Source organism: Capricornis sumatraensis, chromosome 9 (assembly GCF_032405125.1).
Source record: "Capricornis sumatraensis isolate serow.1 chromosome 9, serow.2, whole genome shotgun sequence".
Taxonomy (NCBI): Eukaryota; Metazoa; Chordata; class Mammalia; order Artiodactyla; family Bovidae; genus Capricornis; species Capricornis sumatraensis.
In genome coordinates, this window is record NC_091077.1 from 14,540,295 (window position 1) to 14,567,017 (window position 26,723).

The 26,723-nt window shown below is 52.5% G+C and overlaps 1 protein-coding gene across 1 annotated transcript in view; it reads right to left on the reverse strand.

Annotated features, from left to right (window-relative positions):
• COL5A3 (collagen type V alpha 3 chain) overlaps positions 1 to 26,723 on the reverse strand; it is a 45,753-nt gene that overhangs the window by 10,717 nt on the left and 8,313 nt on the right. Inside the window, exons 7-55 of the mRNA XM_068979579.1 lie at positions 25,619 to 25,732; positions 25,367 to 25,513; positions 23,776 to 23,823; positions 23,662 to 23,703; positions 23,279 to 23,341; positions 22,702 to 22,776; positions 22,517 to 22,600; positions 22,089 to 22,145; positions 21,937 to 21,990; positions 21,331 to 21,384; positions 20,357 to 20,410; positions 20,221 to 20,274; positions 19,975 to 20,028; positions 19,355 to 19,399; positions 19,190 to 19,243; positions 18,961 to 19,005; positions 18,060 to 18,113; positions 17,881 to 17,925; positions 16,696 to 16,749; positions 16,550 to 16,594; positions 16,360 to 16,413; positions 14,215 to 14,259; positions 14,052 to 14,105; positions 13,807 to 13,914; positions 13,333 to 13,386; positions 9,760 to 9,813; positions 8,776 to 8,820; positions 8,541 to 8,594; positions 8,372 to 8,416; positions 7,911 to 7,964; positions 7,773 to 7,826; positions 7,480 to 7,533; positions 7,238 to 7,345; positions 6,972 to 7,061; positions 6,393 to 6,446; positions 5,202 to 5,309; positions 5,000 to 5,107; positions 4,857 to 4,910; positions 4,148 to 4,201; positions 3,410 to 3,517; positions 3,280 to 3,333; positions 2,872 to 2,925; positions 2,712 to 2,765; positions 2,522 to 2,575; positions 1,611 to 1,718; positions 854 to 907; positions 625 to 678; positions 311 to 364; positions 53 to 106 (exon numbers count right to left, since the gene is read on the reverse strand). Coding sequence (XP_068835680.1) covers positions 53 to 106; positions 311 to 364; positions 625 to 678; positions 854 to 907; positions 1,611 to 1,718; positions 2,522 to 2,575; positions 2,712 to 2,765; positions 2,872 to 2,925; positions 3,280 to 3,333; positions 3,410 to 3,517; positions 4,148 to 4,201; positions 4,857 to 4,910; positions 5,000 to 5,107; positions 5,202 to 5,309; positions 6,393 to 6,446; positions 6,972 to 7,061; positions 7,238 to 7,345; positions 7,480 to 7,533; positions 7,773 to 7,826; positions 7,911 to 7,964; positions 8,372 to 8,416; positions 8,541 to 8,594; positions 8,776 to 8,820; positions 9,760 to 9,813; positions 13,333 to 13,386; positions 13,807 to 13,914; positions 14,052 to 14,105; positions 14,215 to 14,259; positions 16,360 to 16,413; positions 16,550 to 16,594; positions 16,696 to 16,749; positions 17,881 to 17,925; positions 18,060 to 18,113; positions 18,961 to 19,005; positions 19,190 to 19,243; positions 19,355 to 19,399; positions 19,975 to 20,028; positions 20,221 to 20,274; positions 20,357 to 20,410; positions 21,331 to 21,384; positions 21,937 to 21,990; positions 22,089 to 22,145; positions 22,517 to 22,600; positions 22,702 to 22,776; positions 23,279 to 23,341; positions 23,662 to 23,703; positions 23,776 to 23,823; positions 25,367 to 25,513; positions 25,619 to 25,732 — 3,141 coding nt within the window. The remainder of the gene's footprint in view (positions 1 to 52; positions 107 to 310; positions 365 to 624; positions 679 to 853; positions 908 to 1,610; positions 1,719 to 2,521; positions 2,576 to 2,711; positions 2,766 to 2,871; positions 2,926 to 3,279; positions 3,334 to 3,409; positions 3,518 to 4,147; positions 4,202 to 4,856; positions 4,911 to 4,999; positions 5,108 to 5,201; positions 5,310 to 6,392; positions 6,447 to 6,971; positions 7,062 to 7,237; positions 7,346 to 7,479; positions 7,534 to 7,772; positions 7,827 to 7,910; positions 7,965 to 8,371; positions 8,417 to 8,540; positions 8,595 to 8,775; positions 8,821 to 9,759; positions 9,814 to 13,332; positions 13,387 to 13,806; positions 13,915 to 14,051; positions 14,106 to 14,214; positions 14,260 to 16,359; positions 16,414 to 16,549; positions 16,595 to 16,695; positions 16,750 to 17,880; positions 17,926 to 18,059; positions 18,114 to 18,960; positions 19,006 to 19,189; positions 19,244 to 19,354; positions 19,400 to 19,974; positions 20,029 to 20,220; positions 20,275 to 20,356; positions 20,411 to 21,330; positions 21,385 to 21,936; positions 21,991 to 22,088; positions 22,146 to 22,516; positions 22,601 to 22,701; positions 22,777 to 23,278; positions 23,342 to 23,661; positions 23,704 to 23,775; positions 23,824 to 25,366; positions 25,514 to 25,618; positions 25,733 to 26,723) is intronic.

The window sequence follows — 26,723 nt, forward strand, 5'->3', positions numbered from 1 at the left end:
GCCCACACACAGCAATGAAGACCCAACACAGCCAAAAAGAAAAGGAACTCACCTTGGCACCTTTCTCTCCTTCTCTGCCTTCTCGACCCATGCGGCCAGAAGGACCCTGAGGGGTGAGTAGAAAGTGTGAGTAGAGGGCTGTGAGCTGAGTAGGGGGCTGTGAGCTGAGTAGGGGGTTGTGATGGTGAGTGGAGGGCTTGTTGGGATGCGTGGGGGCCTCTAGGTATGAGGGGGGCTTGTGGAGGTAAGGGGGGCCTATGAGAGTGAGTGGAACCAAGTTAGAGCCAGGGGGTGGGGTGTCATCACTCACCCTTTTACCAGGAGGCCCAGGGGCGCCAGGCTCCCCAGAAGCGCCAGGTGGACCCTATGGAGATTGTAACCAGCATGGGAGTCAAGGATGACAGTTTCAGGATGCCTCTGATGGGAAGACAGCCTTCCCCAAGCATCACCCCAGCACCAGCCATCCCCCCATCCCCTGCCTCCTGCTCACATGCATGGTACAAAGCAGATGCGCCTCTGGGCGCCCTGGGGCCCTCACTAACCCATTCTCCTGGCCCTCAATTCACCCACTCAACTGCCCCGACACCCCTCTTTAGGCACCACCTCCTCTGTTCCCCTACTCACCGGTCCCCCCACATCTCCAGGGTTTCCCTTCTCCCCTGGGGGGCCACCTTGACCCTGTGGTAGAGGAAATGAAGTTGGGAGCGGTCGTGAGGGCACAGCAGAATGTTGGGGTGATGCTTGGAGGAAAGTGGAGGTTTTTTGCTTCATTGACCTTGCTCAGGTTTGTGATGAGATTGGGGACAGAATAGGGAATAGGCTGGGCTTTTGAGGAAGAGGGGGTAACACTCACCGAAACTCCAGGGTCTCCAGGGGGGCCTAGGTCTCCTGGGAGGCCGGCGGGGCCCTGGGACACAGAATAATGAAAAATCATATCTCTGAGTGAGGGAGCATTCATCCATCCATTCATTTATTCATTCATCCAGCTGTCCTCAGACACAGTTCTGGTTGCTGGGGATGCATTGGTAAAGAAAACACAAAACCCCAGCCCTGCTAGAAGGAACATTCTGGTGTTTAATGGGAGCTAAAAATGTTCCATGAATCATTTCACTGCATCCTCCCAGCTAGGGATTCACAGATAAAAATCAGAGAGGGGACCCGGTAAGGGGCGGGGTACTGAAATTCAAATCAAGGTCCCTCAGACTCTGAAGCTCCTCACCACCCTCCCTCCCCACCCGGAGCCCCCTCACCATGGCAGGAGGGGTCACCCTCTACCCTGATGGCAAATCCCAATCAGCCAACCCTGATCCCTCATCAGTGGCAACTTTGACCTTTCCAGCACTGTTAGAATGACTCGATGTGGAAGCAAGTTTCCCCTGCTGCCATGACCAGTTACCACTGTATGTTTACACTGACTCATTCTTTCATTCAACCATTCATTCATTCGGCCACGTTCTGGGTTGCTTGTGGAATCAGCACACTGACCAGCACACAGGACCCCTGGCTGGAAGTTGGGGAGCAGGTTCGGGTTGACACACGTGCCCCTCCCCGGGTCATGGCCTCCATGTGCCCCTCCCCGGGTCATGGCCTCCGTGTGCTGCAGGACTCACCACATTCCCCTTTGCTCCATCCTCTCCAGGGGGGCCTTTCTTGCCTGGGGGTCCAGCAGCCCCAGATGGGCCTGTATCCCCCTTTTCACCAACTTCTCCCCTGGGGCCCTTGGCAGAAACAGAGGTCAGAGGTCAGAGTAGCCTGGACTCTCCAGGGGTCAAGGTTAGCATACCTGAACTCAGGAATCTGCGTGGCTTGGGACTTCCCTGGGGTTAGGGGTCAAAGTAGCCTAGACTGCCCAAGGGTCAGAGGAATCTAGGATTTACCGGAGTCAGGGGTCAGGGTGATCCAGTTGACCAGAGGTCATGGGCAAGTTTGGGCTAGCCCATGTGCCACCCTGGGGTGAATCAGAAAAGAGATCCCAGGACCTCCCTAGTGGCCCAGTAGTTAAGAATCTGCCTTGCAATGCAGAGAACACAAGTTCAATCCCTGGTCAGGGAACTAAGATCCCACACGCTGTGGAGCAACTAAGCCCACATGCCACAACTACTGAACTCTCGCAACACAACTGGAGCGTCTGTGCACCCCAAGGGAAGCTCCCACACGGCCCAGCAAAGCTCCCACGTGTCCCAGCTAACACTGGACACGGCCAAACAAATAAACATCAATAATTTCAAAAGGAAAAACAGGGATGCCCTCTGGGCAGCTCATCCCTAAGCCAGGGCTTGTGCTTTAGGTCTGAGCCCCTCCTGCCCCCTCAGCCGCACACCCTTGCGCAGTGCACAACCTAGAGAACTTGATGTAGCAACCCTGACACTTTCCAGGTCTCTGTCATCAAGATAACTGGGGATGCCCAGAGGTCTGGGTCCATGAGTGACCTAGGGCTGCCCAGAGGTCATGGGGGTCCAGGATGCCCAAGGGTCAGGGATTCCCTGAGATGGGTGCAGGGGCCCAGAAGAAAGTCACTCACCGGGGTGCCTGGGGTCCCTGGGGGTCCTGGGTCTCCAGGCTCTCCTGGCTCACCCTGCGGGAGGCAAAGTGAAAGTGAAGAGGGGTCCCCTCCTGGCAGCCAGAACTGCCACCATCCCCCGCACTCCCACAACCAGGCAGGACTGGTTGAGCCTCCCCGACCCTGGGCAGCCCCTTGTTCTCTCTCTCACCTTCTCACCCACAACGCCGGGCTGACCAACTCCCCCAGGCAACCCTGGAGGACCCTGGAGAGACAATGAGGGGTACAGGTGGGATGGAGGGATTCCAACAGCCCCTTCTTGGGAAAGTGATGTCCTGGGGCCTCCTGAGGCCCTCCCCCCAAGTCCTCACCTCTGATCCGCTGGGGCCCTGGGGGCCCCGAGGGCCTGGAGCTCCATGGGGACCCTATGGGACAGTCAGAATAGCATCCAGTGACCTCACGGCCCCTCAAAAAGCTCCAAGCAAGAGGAGAAGGGAGCGACAGAAGAGGAGACGGTTGGATGGCATCACTGACTCAGTGGACATGAATTTGAGCAAACTCGGGGAGACAGTGAAGGACAGGGAAGCCTGGCGTTCTGCAGTCCATAGGGGTCACAAAGAGCCCAACACAGCTGAGTGGCTGAACAACAAACCACAAACACCACCCTTGATACTGATGACCCGCACGATCCTTAAAACAATGTGCCCCATGACCCCCCAAACTGATCTGATGGCCAACCCTGCCCTACCACCCCTCCCATTTCCCCCCATAGTTCATACCATGGACCCGACATCTCCAACTTCTCCCTTTTCTCCAGCAGGGCCTGGCATTCCCTGTGGAGCAAAGAAGCAAAATTGGGCCACAAAGTGGGAAGGATCAGAGGCCATACCCTCAAACTCAGACACCCACCTGTAGGCCAGGAGGACCAATCACGCCAGGGAAGCCTCTCACTCCGTCATCTCCTTTCTGCCCAAAGAGGCCTGGGGGTCCCCGGCGTCCCTGAGCCCCATCTGCTCCCTAGAAGGAGGACAGGGTAGGACACAGTTAGGGTCTGTGTCAAGGGTTGGAGTTAGGTTCAAGGTCAAAATCAGGATGGATGTTCAAGGTTGGGATGAAGTTTGGGGAGGGTCAGGGTTGGGTCTGAAGCTAGGGGTGCAGGTTAAGGGTCAGGGTTTAGGAATGAAATCTAGGACTGAGTCAAAGTTTTGAGATGAGCTTGGTGGAGAGTCAGGGTCAAGCTGAGGTCAATTAAGGTCCAAGTGGGGTTGAGAGGTAGGGTTGGGCTTGAGCTCAGGTCTGAGGTAAATTCAGAATTGGAGCTCAGGTTTGGGGTCAGTATTAGAGGGTGGGTCTGGACTGAGGTCAAGGGTAGGACTGGGTCAGGTTCAGCTAATGTTGGATGTGAAGATAAGGTCTGAGTTGGGATTGAGGTTAAGGTCACAGTTAAAATTAGGGTGTTAAAATTAGGGCTGTGATGAAGTTTGAGGGTTGAGGTCAAGACTGAATCAAATTCTGGGGTGAGTTTGAATTGAGCATTGACACGAAGGGGTAGGGGTTAGGGTTGAACTGGGGCCTGAGTCACAGTGGAGAACACTGTCCCTTCCCATAAGGGATCCAGAGGAGGACCACAAAGCTGGGAGTACTCACTGGAGAGCCTGGGTGTCCCACCAGACCCCGTATCCCTGTTGGTCCAGGCGGGCCCTGGAGGTGGGAACAGAGTAAAGAAACCCTCAGGTTTAAGATTAAGGTCGCAGGTGGGGAACTTCCCTGGTGGTCCAGTGACTAAGACTCTGCACTCCCAAGGGGGTCAGGATTCGACCCCTGGTCAAGGAACCGGATCCCATGGGCCACAATGAAGATCAAAGATCGCATAAGCAGCAACTAAGACCCAGTGTAGCCAAATAAATAAATATTTTTTTTAAAAAACTGAAAAAAGATGAAGGGGGAACACTAGCGACATCAATCACTGCACCCCTGTCCACTCCCCACTCCACTAGAAAACTGAATTTCTCTCCCCACAACCCTGTCTTCCTCGCCACCAACTCATGGGACCAGACACAGCATCTCTCATAAGCTTGGCCCATCAGAACGTTGGCCCCAAAGTCCCATCGATTTCCCAGGACTGAGCTGGCTTCCGGGTGATGGGTGCTGAGACTGAATTCCTGGAGGGAAGTTGGGAACACAGTTGGCCCCTTTATTCTGGGTAGCTTAAGTGACTTCTGTTACTTGCGAGTGTCAAGATGGGGCTCAAGAAGGCAGGAAACCCCGTGACCCACGCCCCTGCCCATCCTCTCAGTATCCCTTTTACCCTCTCCAAAGACCAAAGACCAGCTCCCTCTCTGGGTGCCCCACTCACCGCATCTCCCTTGTCTCCTTTGCTGCCTTTGTGACCGGGGGCACCCACTTCTCCCTGCAAAGGAAACAGGATGAGCAACGACCCAGCGTCCCTCTTCCCCCGTCCTCCCCCAGCCCCTCCCCTCTGCCTCAACTCTCTCTCACCTTGTCCCCTTCCTCGCCAGAAGGCCCCGCAGCTCCAGGGGGCCCAGGAAGGCCCAGGGGCCCGGGGATCCCATCTTTACCAGTGGGGCCAGGGGCGCCACGTTCACCCTGTTAGGGGGAGTAGAAAGAGTCAGGGCAGAAATGCAGTCCTGGTATGTGGAGGGCTGGTTCTTGGGGATGAATGGAGGGGGCAGGAACTTACCGGGGAACCCTTCTCGCCTGTGGGGCCCACGGGGCCTTGGCCTCCACTTTGACCAGGAAGCCCAATGCCCCCTGCTGGGCCTACAGGACCACGCTCCCCAGGGGATCCCTGAAAACGGGGGGAGGGTCAGGAATGATAGCAATAACAGTAGATCTCATTTATTGGAGGGTTTGCAAGCAGCCTGAGTTAGGTGGTTACCACCAATCCAGGCCGTTCCCCACACAGCAGCCAGAGGGCGCTGTGAACATCCGAGTCAGAGCACGTGACTTCCTCTGCCGGAAGCCCTCCAAGGCTTCCACTCACTTGGAGCAAAAAAGCTCTCCCGGCAGCTCATGAGGCCCTCCGCGACCTGCCCCTATCTCCTCCCTGCCCTCACTTCCTCCCACTCACTTCCCTCCAGCCGCGCGGCCCCCCTCACTGCTTCCTCCAGCCTCAGGACTTTGCACGTGCTCTTCGCTCTGCCTGGCACCCACTCTTCTCCTAGCCAACCACACGGCTCCTTCCTCAGGTCTCAGCTCAAATGTCATCTTCTCAGGAGACTCTCCCTAGTCAGCTTTTTAATTTATTTTTTGGTGCCTCAGGGTGGCATGTGGGATCTTAGTTCCCCCACAAGGCATTGAACCAGCGCCCCCTGTATTGGAGGCACGGAGCCTTCACCGCTGCACCTCCAGGAAAGTCCCCTGGCCAGACTGTTTAAGGGCTCTTCCCTGCTCCCCCACTAGCCTGTGTTATTTGGCTTTGTGGCATTCACCGCCGCTGATCCATTATCTCCTCGACTAGATAGTAGTAAGCTCCAGAAGAAAGGAGGTTTTTAAAGGGGCTCATGTCCAACTTCCCTGAGGTCCAGTGGTTCAGACTTTGCCCTTCCAATTCAGAGGGCACAGGTTTGATTCCTGGTCAGGGAACTAGGGCCCACATTTAAACGGTAAGGTCTGGGATGCCAGTAAGTAAGTGTTGGACGGATCATCTCATTGAGGTTTACAACCTAGAGACAGGACTATTTTACAGACAAACCAACTGAGGCTGGTGGAATGATAGACTGCCTGGCCAGTGAGTGGCAGAGAGGAGTGTGACTCAAGCCTGTTTGGCTCCCAAAATAGCTGAACATGATCATGACCATACCCAGCTTCCCAGATATTTTGAGACCCCTCCACCCTGCCCACCCCCCATAGCAGATGGATTTACACTTACGTTGGCACCGACAGGACCTGGGGGACCCTTGTCACCCTTTAAACCAGTTGGTCCCTGAGGAGGAGATGATTCATAGTCAAGAGACCCCCAAAGGTAATTCACTGGTAGTCCAGTGGTCAGGACTCTGCTCTCATTGCTGAGAGTCTGGGCTCAATCCCTGGTTGGGAAACTAAGATCCACAGTTCAGTCGCTCAGTCGTGTCCAACTCTTTGCGACCCCATGAATCGCAGCACGCCAGGCCTCCCTGTCCATCACCATCTCCTGGAGTTCACTCAGACTCATGTCCATTGAGTCCGTGATGCCATCCAGCCATCCCATCCTCAGTCGTCCCCTTCTCCTACTGCCCCCAATCCCATAAGCCCCCATGAATTGCTTTCCCAGAAAGAGAGACCCCCCAAAGTGCTCCCAGGTCCTGTGTTTACTCTGGGGGGCTCAGAGCTCCTACCCACTTCCTGGCACTGAGATTCAGGGATCCATCCCTCCTCCTCCATGGTTAGGAGGCTATAGCCATGTCCCTCCTAAGCCCCCCTTTCTTTCTCCATTTCACAGCCCAGCCAGGCACATGCAAACCATACTTACTGGTTCCCCGGGGGCTCCATGAGGACCAGGGAGACCTCTGGGTCCAGGTGGCCCTTCCTTCCCAAGGGGTCCCAGTGGTCCCACGTCCCCCTGCAGGAGTCCAGGGGAGGGAAGTCAGACTGTGGAGGAGGGGGCGTCTCCCCTCAATCTGTGAGTCTGGGTCCCCTCCCCCACAGGGTTGATGCTGAGACTGGGGATGACAGTAAGGCCATTCCAGGATCTTTGAGGTCACTCAACCGAGATGTCCCGTGGGGTGGTGGTCTCACCTTGGCCCCCTCTCTGCCTTCCAGGCCCGGAAGACCTTGTTCACCTGGAGGTCCAGGGGGCCCTGGGGGCCCCCTCTCACCCAGAGGCCCTGCTTCTCCTGTCTTTCCCTGGAGAGGAAGAAGGCTCATCTTGAATGGAGGTGGCCTGGGGTAGTGGTTCTGTCTGGGATCACCATCTCCCCTCCCCCCAAATATCCCCAAACTGGTGCAAAACTGGGGAGACCTGTGGGGGCCACTCTGACCTGAGGACCCACGACACCAGCCGGTCCAGGTGGGCCTGTCTGACCTTGGAAACCCTGAGGAGAAACGTTGAAAGAAGGTGTCATGGGACTTCCCTGGTGCTGCAGTGGTTAAGATTGAGCATCCGCTGCACAGGGTGCCAGCTCCCTTCCTGTAAGGGAACTAAGATCCCACATGCCACAAGATGTGGCCAAAAAAATTTTTTTTAATAAAATATAAATGAAAAAAATATCATGGAGTGGAAGAAATGAAGAGCCCAATGGGGTCAGGGGTCAGAGGTCAAAGGGTTGCTCACCAATTCTCCTCTCTGTCCAGGGTGTCCAGGTAGCCCATCTTTCCCCTGGGGACCCTGACGGACAAAGCATGAGAGCACAATAAGGAGTTTCCCTGTCTGCCTGGCTCCCCCTCCCCCCAGCAGGATATGCTGACTTACAGGGGGACCCTTTGGTCCAGAGAACCCAGGAGGACCTTGCAGACCTGGGAGGCCCTGAAACGGAAGCAGAAATCATTAGAGCATCGTTTCTGCTTTCCTCCCCCTCCCTCTGAGTCCCACCTAATGACAACAAGCATTTTGGGTGCTTCCTGCAGGCCAGGCATGGGGTCAAGCATTCTGCCTGCAGGAAGTCATTTCATTTGCCACTGCAGCCCTTTGGGAGGGGAACTGTGGCTATTCTCATTTGGTAGAGGGAGAAACCAAGGCACAGAGAGGTTAGGTGACTCAACCAAGGTCACAGAGCAGGTGAGCAACAAAGTTAAGACTTGACTCACAGCTCTCAGATATCAGAGGCTTTTTCTGCATTCTGCATTATAATGTCTCCCTACCTTCTGGGCTTGTCTCCCACCCAGAATCACACACACACACACACACACACAAACACACACTCACTCACTCACCTTTTCTCCAGGGAACCCAGGGGCTCCATCCTGGCCCACATCACCCTAGGATAGAATGAATTAGACTCAGGCTGCAGAACAAACTCAACAGGGATGTATTGGGAGGGACTTGGTGAGCCTGAACCAGAAGGCTTGCATGGGGGTGCCTGGCCACCCGTCCTCTCCATACCTTAGGGCCCGGCTGCCCTGTGGCACCTGGTTGCCCTCTCTCTCCACGGGCACCCTGAAGAGAAAAGAAGCAAAGATTAGAAGGGAGAGGGTGGGGGGGCCCAGGAAGTGAGGCCAAGTCCTTAGGGCCCCTTCCCTCTGTGACCACCCAAGGACCACCGACATGCCCCAAACTCTCTTCCCACCCACCGCTCCCCTCGTAGCCCATCTTTCTGGCCCTGTCCCCATTTTCTTACTGGTGGTCCCCGCTCTCCTTCCAGGCCTGGCTGCCCGGCCTTCCCCTGGAACATAAATTGGGGCGAGGGGGAAGAAGAAGTTGGTGTTGGTGCAAAGACAGGACAGACACACACAAATACACCCAGTCAGAGACCTGGAAAGATGTCTGTCTCACATTTGCTCACAAGCCTTTCACTCACTCATATACATAAACACAACTTACACATCCAACTATGAAAAGATGACACACACCCAGTTATATTATGATTGCACCTACAGGGTCCACACCTAGAAGCACGCTAACTCACACAGACGCCTGTTTAGTTATCACAGCTGCATGGTGTGCATACAGGATTGTGTACCACCGTGGCATGCAAGGGGTAACCACAGCTTCGAGATGACACATGGAGCTTGTCGTGTAATATGTTCTTTGCCCATGTGTCTACCCAATGTGGTAAACACATATGTACGTGGGCTCATGTGAGGACACAGTCTTGATAAACACAGTAGTATACACGCTGGGTGCATATACGCAATATCCATTTACATAGCTGCAGTGCACACATAGCCAAACCCTGCATGCAAGTGTACACAACCCCTCAGGTGCACAGAAACACATACACCTATGTGTGTTTCCCTATTCTTTCGTACACATCAACATGCCCTCTCATGCATTTATGCCCACAGTCACACAACAATCATGCAGCTGGTGCCCTTGTTCACCCACAAGCCCCGAGGCTACAGCATCCAGGCCCCATCTGATTCGCACTGAAGGGCATGTAGGATGCACATGGACACATGGGCACATGGGCACACATGCTGTAGTGCCAGGTGGGATCACCTACATGTGCCCTGCATTGCATGTGGCAAGGTGTGTGCACACAAGGGCTTCCAGGCATAGACACACCTGCCTAGGGTCCCACCTGCTGTCACGCACAGCCACACACACTCCTCCTCTCGTGCAAGCCCTTCCCCTCCCCCCTGACCCCTAGATCATGACTCACCCGCTTCCCTTTTTCTCCTAATGGTCCCAGGGGTCCCGGAAAGCCAATAGATCCCTGAATCAAGAGAATGAGAGAGAAGAAAAGGAGATGAGGCATGGGCGGCGGGCAATGGTAGCCCTCCATTTGGCCATCCCATCGTTTCAGGCATTTCCAGGCCACTGATTCCAGAGGCTTCTTTGGTCCCTCCAGCCCCTGCCTCCTCCAAGACAGCCCTCAGGCGTCCTCTCCTCTCTCCTCTTGCTCTCTCCTTTCCAGCCACACTGGCCTCTTTAATGCTACTCACATACCAGTACATTCCTGCCTCAGGGCCTTTGCACTGTCTGCCTTTGCCTAAAATTCTCTTCTCTCAGATCCCCTCCTCATCTAGATCTCATTCAGATGTCACCTCCTTCCAGAAGCCTCCCACCACCATCCTGACCACCTCATCCTCAAATCACACACTAACACATTTTCCTATTTTGTTTCCCCTATAATATTTGTCTTGAAATGACCTTGCTTATCTGCTTACTTATTCAATGACTGGGACATAATGCTCTGGTCCTAATCCCCACTGCCTGGCATATTAACTGACTCCAGTAGTTGCTCTCCTGCCCATCATGGAGGCATCCTCCCTTGACCGGGGGGGAAGACGCCATAGGCTCCAATATCCCCTCTCACCCCTCACTGTGTTTTGAATCCTAGATCCATCACTGGACTAGCTGTGTGGCCCTAGACAAATGGCTGAACCTCTCTGAGCACCAGTCTCCTTGTTTGTAGCCTGGGATGATATGAACAATACCTCCTTCACAAGGTTCTGGTTAGGATAGATGGGATATGTGTAGAAAGTGTCTTGTTTCGTTTTATTTTTGTTACAAAGTACTTGGTACACAGCATGAATTCAAGGAATGTTAATTGTCATTTTATTCACGCAACTACTAACTGCTATGGGTTGAATGTTTGTGTCTTCTAAAAATTCATATGTTGAATCCTCAATCCCTAGTGTGATAATATTTGAAGGTGGGGCCTTTGGGAACTAAGTAGGTCATGAGGGTAGGAGCTTCGTATATAGGATTAGTGTCCTTATAAGAAGAGACCAGACGTACTGAGTGAAGGAAGTCAGACAAAGAAGGAGAAATATCGTATGACATCCCTTATATATGGAATCTGAAAAGAAATGATACAAATAAACTTACTTGCAAAACAGAAAGAGACTCACAGAATTAGAGAACCAACCCATTGCTGCCGGGGGAAGGATGGGGGAAGGGATAGTTAGGGACTTTGGGATGGACATGTACACACTGCTATATTTTAAATGGATAACCAACAAGGACCTACTGTATAGCACATGGAACTCTGCTCAATGTTATGTGGCAGCCTGGATGGGAAGGGAGTTTGGGGAGAATGGATACATGCATATGTATGACTGAGTCCCTTCATGGTTTACCTGAAACAGTCACAACATTGTTAATTGGCTATACCCCAAAGCAAAATAAAAAGTTTTTTTTTTTTTTTAAAGAAAGAAGACTATATCTCTCTTGGTCTGTGTCTCTCTCTGGCTCCCCCCTCTCTCCTTTGTTGTTGTTCCATGGACTGTAGCATGCCAGGCTTCCCTGTCCTTCACTATCTCTCAGAATTTGCTGATTTCTGTCCATGGAGTCGGTGATGCCATCCAACCATCTTATCCTCTGCTGCCCCCTTCTCCTTCTGCCTTCAATATTTCCCAGCATCAGGGCCTTTTCCTCCCCTATGTGAGGGCAAAGACAGAAAATGTTCATCTACAAATCAGGAAGAAAGTCCTCACAGAATCCAACCATGCTGGCGCTCTGATCTCAGACTTTTGGCCTCCAAAACAAATTTCTATGTTTAGAACATCCAGTCCAAGGCATTTTTATTCTAGCAACCCAAAACTGACTTCAGCTTAACTAATACATCAGGCCTCCGGTAATGTGCTCAGTGCTTGATGCCCAAGGCACACTGCTCAGTCTTGGCTATGAGCCTTTGAATTTCTTTGAACTCCCAGGAATTCCTGCTCCAACAGGCTGAGTTCTGCTCCGAATTTTGGTGCCTTGAGTTAATTCCCAAACCTGTTTATAGCAGTTCCCCTTGCCAATGGACTCATGTGATTTAATGAAAGCTTATGAAAATGGATGAAATGTAGAAAGGGAAAAGAAAGATATCTCTAAAATCAAAGTTACATGGAAAAGACAAGAATTCCCTGGCAGTTCAGTGGTTAAGGTTCAGAGCTTTCACTGCCGAGGGCCTGGGTTCAATTGCTGGTCTGGGAACTAAGATCCTGCAAACAGCAGAGTTCAACCAAAAAAAAAAGAGAGAGAGAGAGAGAAAGGAATGGAAAAGACTTAATATAAAGGAAAGCAATTAAAAGAAAAAAATCACTGTCAAATTAGGCATGGGCAAGATAACTATGGGGCTTCCCAGGTGGCGCTAGTGATAAAGAACTCATCCGCCAATGCAGGAGTAAGAGAGGCGGGTTCCATCCCTGGGTCTGAGAGATCCCCTGGAGAAGGGCATGGCAACCCACTCCAGTATTCTTGCCTGGAGAATCCCACGGACAGAGGAGCCTAGCGGGCTACAGTCCATGGGGTCACAAAGAGTCGGACATGACTGAAGCCACTTAGCATGCACGCAGGCAGGGCATCCAGGGTATGCAGGGCCCTGGTTAAAGGGAAGCCTCAGAGGCAGCACCAGGGGCAGGGTCAAGAGCGTGGGGGCAGTTGGGTAAGGGGCAGGTTAGAGGCAGGAAGATCCCCTGCAGGAGGGCATGGCAACCCACTCCAGTATTCCTGCCTGGAGAATCCCATGGACAGAGACTAGCGGGCCACAGTCCATGGGATTGAAAAGAGTCAGACACAACTGAAGAGACTTAGCACACACAAACGCAAGGTAACTGTGCCAGAGCAAGATGCCAAAAGTATGGAACTCGAGGATTCTGTGCTCAGATTTCTTCTAAATGTCTTTGATTTTCCTGCTCCACTTTATGTAAATAAAAACTACAAATCATCAGTGATGTAATACGGGTGTGGCTTAGGCAGAAAGACATGTCTTACCAACAGCCTCATCCATCAAAACATTGGCAGCCAAAGGTACATTTTTACACAAATACACTCTAAGTTATAATTAATTCAAGATATGTAAGCTGCGTGTTTTGTATGATTCTCCTCCTTACTGACTTTTTGTTTGAGCCAACCTTAATCATACCAGTAAGAAGGATCCTACAGATTTATTATCACCAAAATCATCAACATTATTATAATCAAATTGATGAGGTAGCTACTGCTGGTATCTCCATTTTGCAACTGAGAAAAATGGCTCAATAGACTTGTTCAAGTTCGTTTAGCAGGTATTAGGGGGTGACTTACTCAAGGTCATTTAGCAGGTGAGGAGTGACTTACCCAAGGCCACTCAGCAGATAAGGTTGGGTATTCGAGCCTAAGTTTGATGTCAAAGCCCACATCTTACACTTTCAGTGCCCCATGAGGTGGCCAGTTCACACCCCCAGACCATAGCCTAGAACCCCAGATGTTAATCAGTCTCTAAACCCTACCCTTGCCCACCACCCGCCTCATAGCGTCTGACCTTAGGGCCTGGACGTCCTGGATAACCTGGAAGACCCGGCACGCCAAGCTTGCCCTGCAGAGAGATTGTAGGAAAAAAAGTCAGAGATTGCAATTTGGGTGTCAGTTGGGGAGGGGCAGGATGGCTGGGGCACGGTGGCAAAGGGAGGTGGGTGGGATCCAGGGAAACATGGGTTCAACTCCTGGTCCCTGCCTGCTAGGGGCATGTCCTTGGACAGCTCACTCAATCGTTCCAAATCTCAGTTTACTTGTCTGTAGAACGGGGATAAAAATGTCTGTTGCCTGTCGTGGTTATAGGGATATAAATAAGATAGAGTGCATGGCATTGCTCTATCATGCTGAGCTCCAGAAGTGAAGAAAGGAAGAGCCTCCTAAAGTTGGAGATAGAAGAACCGAAGGCTGAGGGCAAAGGGCCAGGGAACACCTTGGCTGGAAGCTGGGGACAGACTGGAGGGGGGTGACCAGGTCCACTCACCTTCTCCCCAGCCGAGCCTGGGGGACCCTCCTCGCCAACCAGCCCCTCCTGCCCCTTGAGCCCTTCAGGACCATCCTCTCCCCGAGGACCTGGAGGTCCGGGTTGCCCCTGGAACAGAAAGGAGAAACCCTGATATCAGTCCTTCTTTGTCACCCCTGCCCCCTGTCTTTGCCCCAGTTCACCTCCTCACTGTTTTTCCCAAGTCCCCCAGATTCACCAGACTCTTCCCTTGGAGAGCATCTTACCCGATCTCCTTTAAGCCCCGCATCACCCTTGAAGCCTGGGAAACCATCCTCTCCCTGGGTGGAACACAGTACAGAGATCAGAAGCCAAGGTTTTCACGAAGGGGCAGAGTCAGAGCCCCATTATTAGGGTTCCCCTCTCCCAAGGAATCCCCTTCTTTCTTACCCTCTCTCCTTTCTCCCCCTGGAGGCCCCGATTGCCAGAAGTACCCTGAAAAGAAAGAAGCTCTCAGTCCCCACACTGCTCTGAAAGGGCCCGGAGCTCAGTCCTCTGCCTGAAACAGCCAGGACAATCCCAAGAGGATGCAGGGCTAGAGGGAGGGGGTGGGGAGCAGCCCCAGAGAAAATTATCTGGTCCCATCATCTGCGAGTATGGTGTACAAGAGACTGCATTTCCCCTGCCCCTTCTCACTGGCAGCCTCCCAAGGTCATCTGTGTGGGGGTGTGAAGGGAAGGCCAAATTTCCAAGTAATTGATTTCCATCTCCTAGGGACACTGTGTCCACAGTTCCTTCTGGCAGGAGGAAAAGGATGAACATTCCAGAACCCAGCTTCATTCTAAAGGCGAAGGAATGCTTCCCATTGTGCTGGATACAGCGCGACTCTGTGCCTGGCAACAAGGGGAGTCTGTGCTTGGCTATACAGCACGACTGCTCAGTGCAAGCCCAGATGCTGCTCACACCAAATTCTTGGCTTGGGCCATAAGAAAAGCTGCACTTGGCTACAGTGTAACTGAGCTGTGAGTTAAATGAAATTGTACTTGGATACACTATAACTATGTTTTGACAATAGCATGACTGTTTCCAGCCACAGGGAGACACACTATAATGGAATTCAGTGACTACAATGAAGTTACACTTGGATACAATGTAACTATGTGTTTTGACAATATCACCACTGTCTCTAGCCACAGGGCAATTCATGGACCATGATGTAACCAAGTTTGACTACAATTGTTCTCTGACCATGGCTATGGTGTAACTGCTGCTAAGTCATTTCAGTCCTGTCTGACTCTGTACAACCCCATAGACGGCAGCCCTCCAGGCTCCCCCGTCCCTGGGATTCTCCAGGCAAGAACACTGGAGTGGGCTGCCATTTCCTTCTTCAATGCATGAAAGTGAAAAGTGAAAGTGAAGTCGCTCAGTTGTGTCCTACTTTTTGCAACCCCATGGACTGCACCCCACCAGGCTCCTCCATCCATGGGATTTTCCAGGCAAGAGTACTGGAGTGGGGTGCCATCGCCTTCTCCGATGGTGTAACTAGACTCAGCCAAAACATAGCCTTCAACTCTATATAGAAAACCACGCCTGACTTTCAATGGAACTCTGAGTTTGGACACCCACAGGACTTCATGGCCAGCTACAACATAACTACACCTCCTTGGTTATAGGGTAACTAACCCACTCCAGTGTTCTTGCCTGGAGAATCCCAGGGACGGGGGAGCCTGGTGGGCTGCCGTCTATGGGGTCGCACAGAGTTGGACACAACTGAAGCGACTTAGCAGCAGCAGGCAGAAGCTGGTCTATAATGCAAAAATGTGAGGAGCTGGCTTTTAGACTGTTCTTAGACTAACCAAACTCTGTTCTTAGACTACAGGTAATGGATACCTGTACTTGGCTACAAGGTAACTGGACTTAGCTACCATACATTTTAATTACAATGTCCCTACAGCTGGTCAATAGTAAATCTCTATTCAGTACAGCTCTCAACTGGTCCTAGCATTTCTAGGCTTGTAGATTGTATGGCTCTTGGCTTGAGTTTTTGTTGCTTTTGTTTGTTTTAATTTATTTATTTTTAATTGAAGGATACATGCTTTACAATGTTGTGTTGGTCTCTGCCATACATCAACATGAATCAGCCATAGGTATACATATGTCCCCTCCCTCTTAAAATTCCCTCCCACCTCCCACCCCATGCCACCCCTCTAGGCTGTTACAGAGCACTGATTTAAGCTCTGTGCATTAAACAGCACATTCCCACTGGCTATCTATTTGAGCTTTAAAAACAACCCTCTGCTTGATTATAATGTGTTGACCTGGGGATGGGATGTATGTGCTTAACAGTGAAATGGGTTCAGCCTGTAATGGGTTTAACTATTCTCAACTACAAGGTGACAACTACGCTGTAATGTTACCCTTTGGCTGTTCAGCTTCAAAGTAGCACACACCCTACTGTATACGGTCAGTCCTACCGCACTTTGCCTGGCAGGCTGATTCCTCTCTCACACTCTTGCAGAAGTGTCTGATGGAGCCAGCTTCCCGAAGTCAGTGGTGATGAATCAGCCCTAACTGCAGGCCCCAAGCATCACTTACCTTCACACCCCGAGGTCCCGGATAGCCCGGAGGGCCTGCTGACCCTGTTGGACCCTGAGATGGAGATAAGATCAATGTCAACCTGTTCTTCCCCATCGTGTTCCCAGTGCACTCATCTCTCTTCTCGTGAGACTCCTGGCCCTGCCTGCCAACCCCCATCCCCAGATCAGCCCCTCTTCAGGTCACTTACCTGGGCCCCTTTCTCTCCTGTTGGGCCCTCATGACCTGGGTGACCCTGGGAGAAAGACGTTCTGAGTTGTCAAAGACCTGATTTGCCATCCAAACTCCCAAGCCTCTCCCTTCTCCTTCCTCTTCCTCCCAGAATCTAGTTCTCACCGGAGGGCCTTCAGATCCTGGGAGGCCTGGAATTCCTGGGTTTCCAGGGGGACCCTGAAAGAAGATGAAAAGTAGGGAGAGATACAGGGTCTCAGAGCCTGGCATTCCACCAGGAACATCCCTGCTCAGACATGCAGCTACCTCAAGGTTAGAGAAAAAGCAGATTCTACTGGTCACGCAATCTATTCTCAGCAATTCCGAACTTGCTGTATGACCCTGGACAAGCCACCTCCCCTCTCTGTGCCTCAGAAAGCCTCTGCTTCTGGGAGAATTCAGGCAAGGGATATAAAAACAGTGTGAGAGACATGCTGGGATGGGGGACTCCTTCCTTTAGAAGCCCCTTCAACCCATAGTTCCACCAAAGGCTGGTGGGTCTACACAGGCATGGGGGTGACCTCTCTATGTCCTGCAAACAGTTGATGAGTCCAGAGAGGGGATCCTGGCCAGTCAGCTAAGCCAGTCAGACTCTCTCCTGAAATTCTGAGGGAAGTGACACCTTGCCTCATAGAAACTATGATCAGATGGATTTGGGTAAAGAAACGATTAGATTCTAAGGAGCTGGGGACTGAAATAGCGACAGCAGTACAAGATGAGCTGGAGTAAGAACAGACTCAGACGGTAAAGAATCTACCAGCAACGCGCGAGACATGGGTTCGATGTCTGGGTTGGGAAGGTCCCCTGGAGAAGAGAATGGCAACCCACTCCAGTATTCTTGCCTGGAGAATCTTGTGGACAGAGGCACCTAGTGGGCTACAGTCCATGGGGTCAGAAAGAATCAGACGTGACTGAGCGACTAACATTTTTGCTTTTTCAAGATGTATATAGAAAGAATCCTGTCCTTCAGGGGAGATGGGAACAGACTTGCAGAGGAACAAAGACGACACTGCAAGACCCCAAAGGAAAGGATTTCTTGGCCCATGAATCTTGGTAATACTTTCTGGCTTCTGAGAGATTCCCCCGTGTCTTGATAATGTCCCCCTGTACTCCAGACTTGGTGGAGGTCTATTTCTCACAATCAGCCCTTCTCCAACAATGACACTTGGTTACTCTGAGCTGGTTTAGGGACTGTTGCAACTGATCATTATCCATGGCTTACAAAAGGGGCCCGATGGGAAGTTTTTCCTGCAGGCAGAGTCGGAGGAAGAAGACATGAAGGGGAGGAGGGAAAGGAGAGCTGTCACTCACCTTCTCCCCAGGAGTGCCGATGGGCCCCTGGGGGCCAGGAATTCCCTGGAGATATTTTAAAAGAGAGAGAAGAAAAAGCTTTAGAAACGGACAGTGAGTGCAGAAGTTGGAGGAGCTAGGAATGATCTATGACCTTCATGGACCACCGCTCCCCCCCTTATTGGAAAAATAGCTCAAACCTGGGACCCAGGATTTCCCTGCTGTCCTGGGGGGCCTGGTTCTCCTGGAGGACCCTGGGGAGAAAGTGAGGCTTCTGTGAAGCTGGAAAGGTTGTGGTGTTGAGGTGTCGGTGAAGCTGAAATGAGGGAGGGGGTCACGGGAGTGGACAAGGATACGGGTGGCCATAGGGTCAGAGTGTCTGAAAGCATCAGGGGGACTTCCCTGGAGGCACCCTGGCTGGGAATCCACCAACCGATGCAGGGGGCATGGGTTCAATCCCCGGTCCAGGAGGATTCCACATGCCGCGGGGCAGCTGAGTCCATGCACCACAAGTACTAAGCCCAAACACTATAGAGCCCACAAACTGCCAACTACTGAAGCCCGTGGGCCTAGAGCCCATGCTTTGCAAAAGGAGAAGCCCGCACACCACAGTGAAGAGTGGCCCCGGCTTGCCACATCTAGAGAAAGCCTGTGCCCAGCAACGAAAACCCAGTGCAAGCAAAACCTTAATTAATTCATGAATTTAAAAGAAAGCATCAGGTGGGGCTTCCCTCGTGCCTCAGTGGTAAAGAATCCACCTGCCCATGCAGGAGACACAGGTTGGATCCCTGATTTGGGAAGATTCCACATGGCAAGGAACAACTAAGCCCGTGCGCCACAACTACAGAGCCTGCGCTCTAGAGCCTGGGAGCCGCAACTACAGAGTCCACGTGCTGCAACTACTGCAGCCCATGGACCTAGAGCTTATGCGCCTAGAGCCCGTCCACACTCCGCAACAAGAGAAGCCACTACAATGAGAAGTCTGTGCCCTGCAACTAGAGAGTAGCCCCCACTTGCAACTAGGAAAAAAGCCCGTGCAGCAGCAAAGACTGAGTGTAGCCAAAGATAAAGAAAGCAAGCACCAGGTGTTGGAACACGTACCCCATTTCCTTTGGCACCTGGAGCACCATCACTTCCAGTCACACCCTGGGGGAGGAGAGGGTGTGAGACCAGGGCAGACACACGTGCAGGAGCCTGCGTCTGAGACGCTGAGAGGCTCAGGGGGAACGGTGAGTGGGCAGAGAAGCCAGGCAGCAAGGAATGGACACGCAGAGGAGAGAACGGTGAGGAAAGGACAAACAGGGATGTCGAAAGACAGCGGCGTTCTCACCGGGCGTCCCAGGGGTCCGGGGGAGCCTCTAGGGCCAATCAGTCCTCGGGGGCCCTGCAAGGAAGCGGGAGCTAACGTTATTCCAGCATCCCTGCTCTGAGGCCCGAGGAGGCCTGCCTCCCTCCTCTGTGTCAGACAAGCCGTCCAGGGGTCCCTCATACTCACCGGCTCCCCCGCCTGGCCAGTGGGCCCCGGAGGTCCCTCTGCTCCCTGTGGGAAAATGGCATCACTCGGGGAGGCAAGGGTATAATCTTCAGAGAATCACCTTCCCTCATCTGGGCAGCCCCTTCCAGGGCATCTCAGAGTCAGAACTTGCGGTAGAATCCAGCCAACGGGGTATACGTGATTTGAAATTCAGGCCTGTGACCCCAGTCCTGGACCTGCAGTCCTGGGCCTCACCTCTGAACTCAAGTTGTTGTCTAGTCTCTAAGTCAAGTCTGACTCTTTTGAGACCCCATGGTCTCCAGGCTCCCCTGTCCATGGGATTTCCCAGGCAAGAATACTGGAGTGGGTTGCCATTTCCTCCTCCAGGGGATCTTCCCACCCAGCGATGGAACCCATGTCTCCTGCACTGGCAGGTGGATTCTTTACTGCTGAGCCATAGGGAAAGCCCGGTAACTCTAGTACTAACCCCCAGCTCTCTATCTGTCTTTTTGAGCCCCTGATAGGGCCTCCTGTCTCTCCAGTGCAGACCTTCACCCCTCCCTCAGTCTCCTGAATGTTCTATTTCCCTCATTCTGGCTTTCTGGCTTCCAAACCACCCCCTAACTTGCTTCCAAACTTACCTTCCGCCCATCCTCTCCTGGGGGACCAGGTTTCCCCACATAACCAAAGTCACCCTGCAGTGGGGACACAGAGGGCCATTCAGGGTCAAAAGATGAGGGTAGAGAGCAGCCCCCAAGGAAGGGAGATGGGGTGTGAGGGGTGAGCACTCAGACACAGGGATGGAGGCTCTGATATTGGGGATGGGGAGAGTGTCATGAATATATTGGGAGGGGTTTGGGTGTGGGGGAGGGGCCTCACACACTCACCCTTTGGCCCTTCTCACCAGGCAGCCCTGGCAGGCCATCAAAGCCCCGATCACCCTGCACAAAGAGACAGCATCTGAGCCCTGAATCCTCTACCCTGACGGTCCCTCCAAGTCCCAGTCCTGGCCACATCACCTACCTTAGGTCCCGTGGTGCCTGGGAGGCCCCGAGCCCCATCCGCTCCAGGGCGGCCCTGTGGGGGGTGGGGGTCACACAGTCGAGCTGTCTACTGCCGTGTGTGGAGTTCCTTCCTCCTGCAGTCCCCTGTGCTGGCAGTTTCTCGTGTACTAATCGAAGCTCTCAAGTATATCTCAAACCCATCCATTGCTCGTTACCCCTAGTGCCCTTTCTCTAGTCCAAGGTACCAGCATCACAAAAATGAGGAACCCTCATCTTCAGGGAATTCCCTGGCAGTCCAGTGGCTGGGGCTCCATGCTTCCACTGCAAGGGGGCAAGGGTTCCATCTCTGGTTGGGGAACTAAGATCCCACATACCGCATGGCCAAAAAACAAAATAAAATTAAAAGAGGACTTCCTTTTTGGTCCAGTGGTTGAGAACTGGTCCCTGGTCCAGGAAGATCCAACACGCCATAGTGCAACTGAGCCTGTGCACAACTACCGAGCCTGAGCTCTGAGCCCATGAGCTACAACCACTGAAGCCCGTGGGCCCTGGAGGCTGTGCTCCACAACGAGAGAAGCCCCCACAACGAGAAGCTTGTGCACCACAACTAGAGAGTAGCCCCCACTCACTGCAACTAGAGAAAGCCCTTCACAGCAATGAAGACCCAGTACCGTCAGAAAAACTAAAAATAAATCAATTTTTTAAAAAGAGAAGAAAGAGTACACTTTAAAAAAAAAAAAAGCCCCCATCTTCAGTCCCCATTAATCTCCTTGCTGTATGTTCCCCATGGAATGTTAATGCTATCTGGAAATATCATTTTCCCCAATGTGCCAGTCTTTCCTTTTGCAAAACCCTCAGTGGACTGCCATTCCCTGTCCTCAGTGCTCTTATCCCACCAATGACACCAGCAGACCCTGAGAGCACAGAGCCGAGGCTCGTGTTGGGTGCTGAGAGATGGCTAAGGGATGATCTGAAGACCTACGAGTCACTCACCATCTTTCCTTCTCGGCCAGGGGGCCCATGAGGTCCCTGAAGCCCTCGGGGACCCTAGAAGAGAAAGAAAAGGAGGCAGAAAAAGAATAACAAAGAGTAAGGACTTAGTTTAAGTCATTCCCTGTTGTGTTCAGTCACTAAGTCATGTCTGACTCTTTGCGACCCCATGGACTGCACCACGCTAGGCTTCCTTGTCCTTCACTATCTTCTGAAGTTTACTCAAACTCATGTCCATCAAGTTTGTGATGTTATCCAACCATCTCATCCTCTGTTGCTCCTTTCTCCTCCTGCCTTCAATCTTTCCCAGCATCAGCATCTTTTCTAATGAGCTGGTTCTTTGAATTAGGTGGCCAAGTTATTGGAGCTTCAGCTTCAGGATCAGTCCTTCTAACAAATATTCAGGGTTGACTTCCTTTAGGATTGACTAGTTTGATCTCCTTGCTGTTCAAGGGACACTCCAGCACCACAATTTCAAACATCAAAAAGGCAGTAATTGCAAGCGTATCACCAGCCCTTTTGCCATTTTCCCCAACTCGCACTTTATCCTGTGGCCGTGGGAGACATCCACCTTCCCATCCACCCTGCCCCTCACCCCACGAATCTCACCTGCGGCCCCATTTCTCCCATCTCTCCTTTCAGACCTGGATACCCAGGGAGGCCCTTGGAGGAAGAAAGACAGGGTGATGCACTTAGAGGGAGTTTGAGTTAGAGTCATCTCCACGGATGCGTCCCCTCTTCCATGCAGCCTCCTTACTCACCACGGGACCTGGGCGTCCAGTGAGCCCCACCGGGCCAGGAGGGCCTTTCATAGAGAGCTAAAGAGACAGAGGGGAACAGAGCCTCAGGTCTTCTATATCCCCACAAAGTCATCGTCGAGAGTTAAATACCCACCTGTCTGCGGACTGTTCACTGTCTCCCATCTTTGGCATTCTCTCAGTGTCCTCCCATTACCTCCCGACACGCATGCTCAGTTGTATGCCACCTCATAGACAGTAGCCTGCCAGGCTCCTCTGTCCATGGAATTCTCCAGGCAAGAATATCCGAGTGGGTGGCAATTCCCCTCTCCAGGGGATCTTCCCGACCCAGGGATCAAACCTACATCTCCTGAACCGCAGGCAGATTCTTTACCGCTGAGCCAGTGGGGAAGCCCCACCCTCCAACAGTCCCCATATTATCCTCCCCTCACCTGAGCTTGTTGCAGGACTGCCTGAGCCTGGGCCTGCTGGAAGGATACTGGGGGTCCTTTGTGAGAGCCTCTTGCAAACTGGAACTAGAGGGCAACTAGTAGTGAGGGTAACTTCTACAAGAGGTCCCCACTTCCTGGGTCAGGACTCCACTCCCCAAGGCCAGGCCAGCCTGTCTCCCTCTTACCGGTATCATGATCACAGTGCCTGGGAGTCCCCGGATCCCATCGATGCCAGGGATGCCTGGGAGGCCAGCAGGGCCCTGAGAAAGGAAGAGAGACACACAGGGATGGAGATAGAGAGATGGAGCAAAAGATAGGGGAAGGAGGGGACAGAGAGAGACAGAGCGGGAGAGAGGGAGAGAGACAGGTGAAGGCAAAGAGACGGAGAGAGAGGGGCAGGGAGAGAGAAAATACGGAAGACAAGACAAACACAGAGAAATGGAGGGAGGGAGGGAAAAAGTGACGAAAAGTGAAAGAGAAACAGAAAGAGACAGATGAAAGAGGGGTGAGGAAACAGACATAGAGAGAAAGAGACAAGAAACACTCAGGGATACAGACAGAAGGAGGAAAGCAGGGGATAGCCCCACCCCCAAGATGGCAGAGGAGCCAGATGGCAATTCACAAGTGGGGAGAAAGAGGAGCAGGAGGGGATAGTGCCAGCCCCATGTGATGTCCCCAGCCCCAGCCATGCTCCCAGCTTCAGCTCCACAGCTTGAAATCTCCCTCCCCCCAAAAGGTTACATGCCAGAGAGACTCTCTTACCGGTAGACCACGGTCTCCAGGGAATCCTGGGGGCCCAGGAGGGCCTGAGGGGCCAACCACCCCCTGTTGCAGACAGAGGAATAGAGGTCATGAGAAGTGCAAAGTCTGAGCCAAGCGGACTTGCGGCCCACCACTGACCGTGGCCCCATGTTGACCTTCCTACTCCATCGCTGAGCCACTCCTGGCCCCTCAATGCTATGCTGATCCATATAAATCTCCAGCTTTACATCTCAATCCCCTTTTTCATTCATCTTTTGAGCCTCAAGTATCTTAACAGTCTTTGAATGATCTGGCAACATTACACTCCAACTCCCCACCCCGGGAGATCAAACACCCCAACTGGAAGTAAAAGGCAAGAAGAGAGGAATGCAGTCATGACTCACTTGGGGTCCTGGGGCTCCTGGGGGTCCTTCAAACTGCTGTCCCTGGGGGAGAAAGGAGTGTGACCCCCATTCTTGCCCATACCCCTGCAACTCTACCCGCCCCAGACCCCTTACCTGTTCAACCACGGCTGGTTCTCCTTTTTCTCCTTTCTCCCCAGCACCCTGGGGCAGGGGGTGGAAAGAAAAGAGATGTGAGCCTGGAACTCAGACACAAAACTCTCAGCTAACTGACTTCACACTAAACACACACACATACACTCATGCATACACAGGCATTCTCTGAGCTGCCTCTGTTCTTCCTTCAACCAATATGTTGCGAGCAGCTCAGCTTCCAGTTTTGAGCTGGCTGTGCTGCAGCAAGGTGAAGACCATGAACTCTGGGACATGCTGTGGGACCTTAATCCTGGAACTGCCTCTCACTTATTCAACGTATTCAACTCCTGCAGACTCACCTGCAAGGTTCATGGGTCAAGGCCTACCCTATACATCCCATGGGAGGATGAAGAAGTTAAAACAATGCTTAGTACATCACAAGCACTCAGGCTAAGATGGTTAGGATTATTCACTTTCTTCCCTGTCCAACATCAAGGCTTGGTTGAATAGAAAGTGGTAACCTGGATGAGAGTGGTGGTGGGGGTGGGGGGGTGGTGCCTTCCCTATCTGTGGTATTTTTCTAGACAATCTCCTCCAATCCCTGGACTAAAGATAGAATCTCTCTGCTAATGAGTTCTAAGTCTTTATCTCCAGTCTAGACCACCCCTTGAGCTCCAGAATTTTCTAACCAATCACTTGCACGGACAACCGAATAAGGGTTGCCAATTTGTCACTGTTGTTTAGTCGCTCAGTCAAGTACGACTCTCTGGGACCCCATGGACTGAAGCCCCCCCCTGGCGCCTCTGTCCATGGGATTTTCCAGGCAAGAATATGAGAGAGGGTTGTCATTTCCTTCTCCAGGGGATCTTCCCAACCCGATGATCGAATCAGCATCTCCTGCGTTGGCAGGCGGGTTCTTTACCACTGAGCCACCAGGCAAGCCCAGTTGCCAATTTAGCACATCCAAAATAAGATCACTGGCCCTTTCCACCTGCTCCTCCCTCATTCCCCATCTTACTCAGTGGTGCCACCATGCATCTACCCAGTCGTCTTAGCATCTTTCTTCACCTTCAGCAGCAAGAGCAAAATGGGGCATGGTTCAAATCAGTCCACTCCTGTCTATCTGCACCCCCACCCCTACTCTCCCCCCACCACCACCACTCTCATCCAGGTTACCACTTTCTATTTTGTATGTGTGTGTAAATTAATTGCTCAGACACGTCCTATTCTTTGTGTCCCCGTGGACTGTAACAGGCCAGGCTCTTCTGTCCGCAGGATTCTCCTTTTGCATAGACCGCTGGTTTCCCTGGCTCCCCCTACAGTCCATAGGCTGTTCAGCACCAGAGAGAGCTTTGAAAACTCCCAAGTCATGTTTCCTCTCCAGGGGCTTCTCATCATGCCTAGACTAAAAGCCAAATGAATCACTCTACCCACAGAGCCATTCATTAGCACAATGCCTGTCACATTAGCACAATATCTGTAGATAAATATTTGTCAACTGCACTGGGGTGGTGGGAAGGCATTCTAGGCCAGAGCAAAGAAAGCAAAAAAGAGGATGTGGCCAAGCGTGGCTCCAGGAAGGAGTCCCTGCACCTAAGCCACCCAGACTCACAGGAAAGATCTGGAATTCAGTATTCCATGACTGTTCTGCTGCCCGGAAGAGGGGGCCCATGGTGGGACCATCTTCTTCTTCATCTTCTCTGGCTAACTCAGTCTCCAGGGTCTCCAGTTCAGTTCCATTGTCAGGGTCCAGGCCCTCCTGAGGACATTGGAACAGACCAAAGTTTGCCCCTGACCTCTTCATCGTCTGCCACCACCACCACCCCAGGACCTTCCCTTCCAGCGCAATCCACTTCCCACCAACCTCTAGGATGGTGACATTGCTACCAAAGGTCACAGCTGTGGTGATGACCAAAGGCGTGGATGTCGGAGACAGAGGTGGTTCTGGTGTCTCTGTCTTGGGGATGTCAGTGGAGGTCTGGAGGAAGGACAGAGAGAGAGTATCAGGTCTGGGGCCAGGACAATCAAGGTGGAAGGGAGGGAACTTCCCTTGTGGTCCAGTGGCTAAGATTCTGCACTCACAATGCAGGGGGCCCAGATTCAATCCCTGGTCAGAGAACTAGATCCCACATGCTGCAGCTAAGAAAGATCCCACATGCCACAGCTAAGACAGTGAAAGTGTTAGTCACTCAACTGTGTCCAACTCTTTGCGATCCCATGGACTGTAGCCCGTCAGGCTCCCCTGTCCATGGGATTCTCCAAGCAAGAATACTGGAGTGGTTTGACATTTCCTTCTGCAGGGGAACTTCCCAACCCAGGGATCAAACCTGGGTGTCCCACATTCTGGGCATATTCTTTACCCTCTGAGCCACCAGGGAAGCCCAAGACAAGGTGAAAAGGGAAGATACTTTAAAAAAAAAAAAAAGGCAAAAGGGAGGTGAAGGAAGAGACAGACCCTGTCTCTCAGAGCACTCAGTCCAGGGAGGGGGACAGAGGAGGATTCTCAGAAAACAGCAGAGGGGTATAGGCCACCCGCAGGCCTGTGGAGGCGAAAGTGTACTGGCTGGATGAGGACAGCCAGCAGGGGGAGCCCTCGTGTGTGGAGGACAGACGGGGCTGGCCAGGGCTGGGAGGCCCAGCAGGACTGGATCCAAAGCCCAGTGGTCAAGGTCAATGTCCAGCACTCAGGGCCAGACTCCCAGCAGCCTAGCTCATGTGTCCGTTCCCAAGGCAGAGCTCAGCGGTCAGCCAGCCAGGCTGCAGTCAGAGGGGGAGTTGGAGCTCCTGCTGGCCCAGACGGCTGCACAGGAACTGGGTCAGGGTGCAAAGCGGGTGGTGGGGCCCAGGTGAAGGGCTGGCACTGAGGAAGGGGCTGAGGAAGGGTAGAAGAGTCCTGGCATCTCTGTTCTAGGCTGAAGTGCTAACCTCTTTCTCCACACTGATGCTGAGAACCGATGTAATGCGACCAG